Below are 2,132 nucleotides of genomic sequence, written 5' to 3'. Positions count from 1 at the left end.
GACCCAGAGCGGTGATCGCAGCCCCTGTCTCTGAGTCGGCGACCCAACTCTTTAAATAGGTCCCGAGCTTCCGAACCCCAAGGCCCCGCCGTCTCGACCGCGACCGGTACAAAGTCGTACACAGGCTCCAAGGCAGAATATTTCGCGTGTTTTAGTTTCGCGGCACTTTCCGCCGCGGAACCCGCCATCTGCGAAGTTTGTCTTATGTGGGACGCAGCAAAAGTACTTACGCATGTTGCGTCCCACAGAAGACAACGACCTTTCCGCCAAGGAACCAATGTCAAACCGTCCGGCCTTTTACCGTCTATTCGACTCAGGCCCGGGGGCTCGAGCACGCCAGGGACATTAGCCGACACCATCGCCCGTCGCACAATGTCATTAATGGCATGGTGTCTGGGAAAACGACCCGCATCTCTTTTTTGTACTCTCTTACTTTCGTTGTTAATAGCGACATTTTGTGAACTGTGTTACTAACATGTTTTATTGATATTACTTTAGGCAACACAGATCAATAAATACAGTAGACGTGCTTAGGTTGCATGACACGTGTGCCAACCGTTCGCGTAGTTCCGCAAACTTGAACTCAGTCCGACATTTCCCATGCCAAAAGTGATGGTGATGATGGTGGTTCCCAATTTTCTCTCTTTCTTTTTACTTTTCCCTGTCTCTTCGTTGTAATAAATGTAGCCTATGTTCTGTTTCAGGTGGGAATAAATAAAGTATACGCAGAAGTACTACCCTCTCACAAAGTGGCCAAAATACAGAAATTGCAGGAACAGGGACTCAAAGTTGCCATGGTAAGCAAGCGCAACACATCGTGCTTCCGTGTTCGTTAAAAGTTGATAAATTACCTCCGTTTATTTGTTTTTGCAGGTCGGCGACGGCGTCAACGACTCGCCGGCGCTGGCGCAGGCAGACGTCGGCATCGCCATCGCCAGCGGGACCGACGTCGCTGTAGAAGCCGCCGATTTAGTACTCATGAGGGTAAGGCGATCGGTCTGGATTATATTTGTTTCTAATATAAGAAGAACGGTTGCCTCTCCATTGAGAATATTGAATACAACAAAATAATTCGTGATGAAACTTCCATGTCTAAGAAGGTTCACCCGAGGGGAAGCAGGACTATATTGCTATTTCATATGATTTTGCCATTGTTCTTTGCTTATCTGACGATTAAATTAATAAGATTATTCATCAAGAGTTCCATGATATTAGAACGCAATAATTAGTAATATTATGCTATAATTATTCATTACATATCAGTCATAACCAAAGAATGCGTTCACTTTTATCTCTTAACTATATAAGAGAGAACGGTCGCTTGAAAAAATTTAATACATTAAAAAATCTATCGAGTTTGCCTCATCCCTATGACAAACGTCAAATGAAGTGTCACAGAGATTATCCTAGTCAGTGTTTAGTATAGTTTTAAAGGTACAGTTTGCTTAATTAAAATAAAAGAACATTTACTTCCCTTAGAAGGTTCTGGTTTCAGTTAGTAGCAGCGCTTAATCAGATTTCAGAGAAGGGCGACAAAACTCTTCGAAGAATTCTAAAATGCCCATCAATCAACCTTAAACCCCTCTTTTTAGAAGAGATTTTAGGAGCCTGGCATATGTTTTGTTTTTTTTTTTATTCTAGAACGATCTCCTAGACGTAGTAGCGTGCCTAGAATTGTCACGAACGACGGTTCGAAGAGTACGACTCAACTTTTTGTTCGCGTCCGTCTATAACATATTGGGTATACCATTGGCCAGTGGGGCGTTCGCAGCTTATGGGCTGCAGTTGCAGGTTAGTAACATGTTACAATCCTAAACACAGACAAAGAGGAACTCAGGAACCGTAGACAACCACACGTATGCAAACTGATGCACACATATGAGGACTCGCACGTACAAATGCACGATCAAACTTTCGTACGCACAATTGCACGATCAAACTTTCGCACGCACAAATGCACGATCAAACTTTCGCACGCACAAATGCACGATCAAACTTATGCACGCATAAATGCACAATCAAATTTATGCACGCACAAATACACGATCAAACTTATGCACGCACAAATGCACAATCAAATTTATACACGCACAAATGCACGATCAAACTTATGCACGCACAAATGCACAATC

At 43.3% G+C, this 2,132-nt stretch overlaps 1 protein-coding gene across 1 annotated transcript in view; it reads left to right on the top strand.

Annotated features, from left to right (window-relative positions):
• The window catches only part of LOC113225711 (copper-transporting ATPase 1), a 33,353-nt gene that overhangs the window by 23,174 nt on the left and 8,047 nt on the right, over positions 1 to 2,132 (top strand). Inside the window, exons 21-24 of the mRNA XM_026458112.1 lie at positions 60 to 106; positions 705 to 797; positions 874 to 984; positions 1,642 to 1,791. Coding sequence (XP_026313897.1) covers positions 60 to 106; positions 705 to 797; positions 874 to 984; positions 1,642 to 1,791 — 401 coding nt within the window. The remainder of the gene's footprint in view (positions 1 to 59; positions 107 to 704; positions 798 to 873; positions 985 to 1,641; positions 1,792 to 2,132) is intronic.

This window comes from Hyposmocoma kahamanoa, unplaced genomic scaffold (assembly GCF_003589595.1).
Source record: "Hyposmocoma kahamanoa isolate Upper Pololo Valley unplaced genomic scaffold, ASM358959v1 170, whole genome shotgun sequence".
Taxonomy (NCBI): domain Eukaryota; kingdom Metazoa; phylum Arthropoda; class Insecta; order Lepidoptera; family Cosmopterigidae; genus Hyposmocoma; species Hyposmocoma kahamanoa.
The sequence above is the reverse complement of the archived record's forward strand: the minus strand, read 5'-3'. Positions and strand labels throughout refer to the sequence as shown.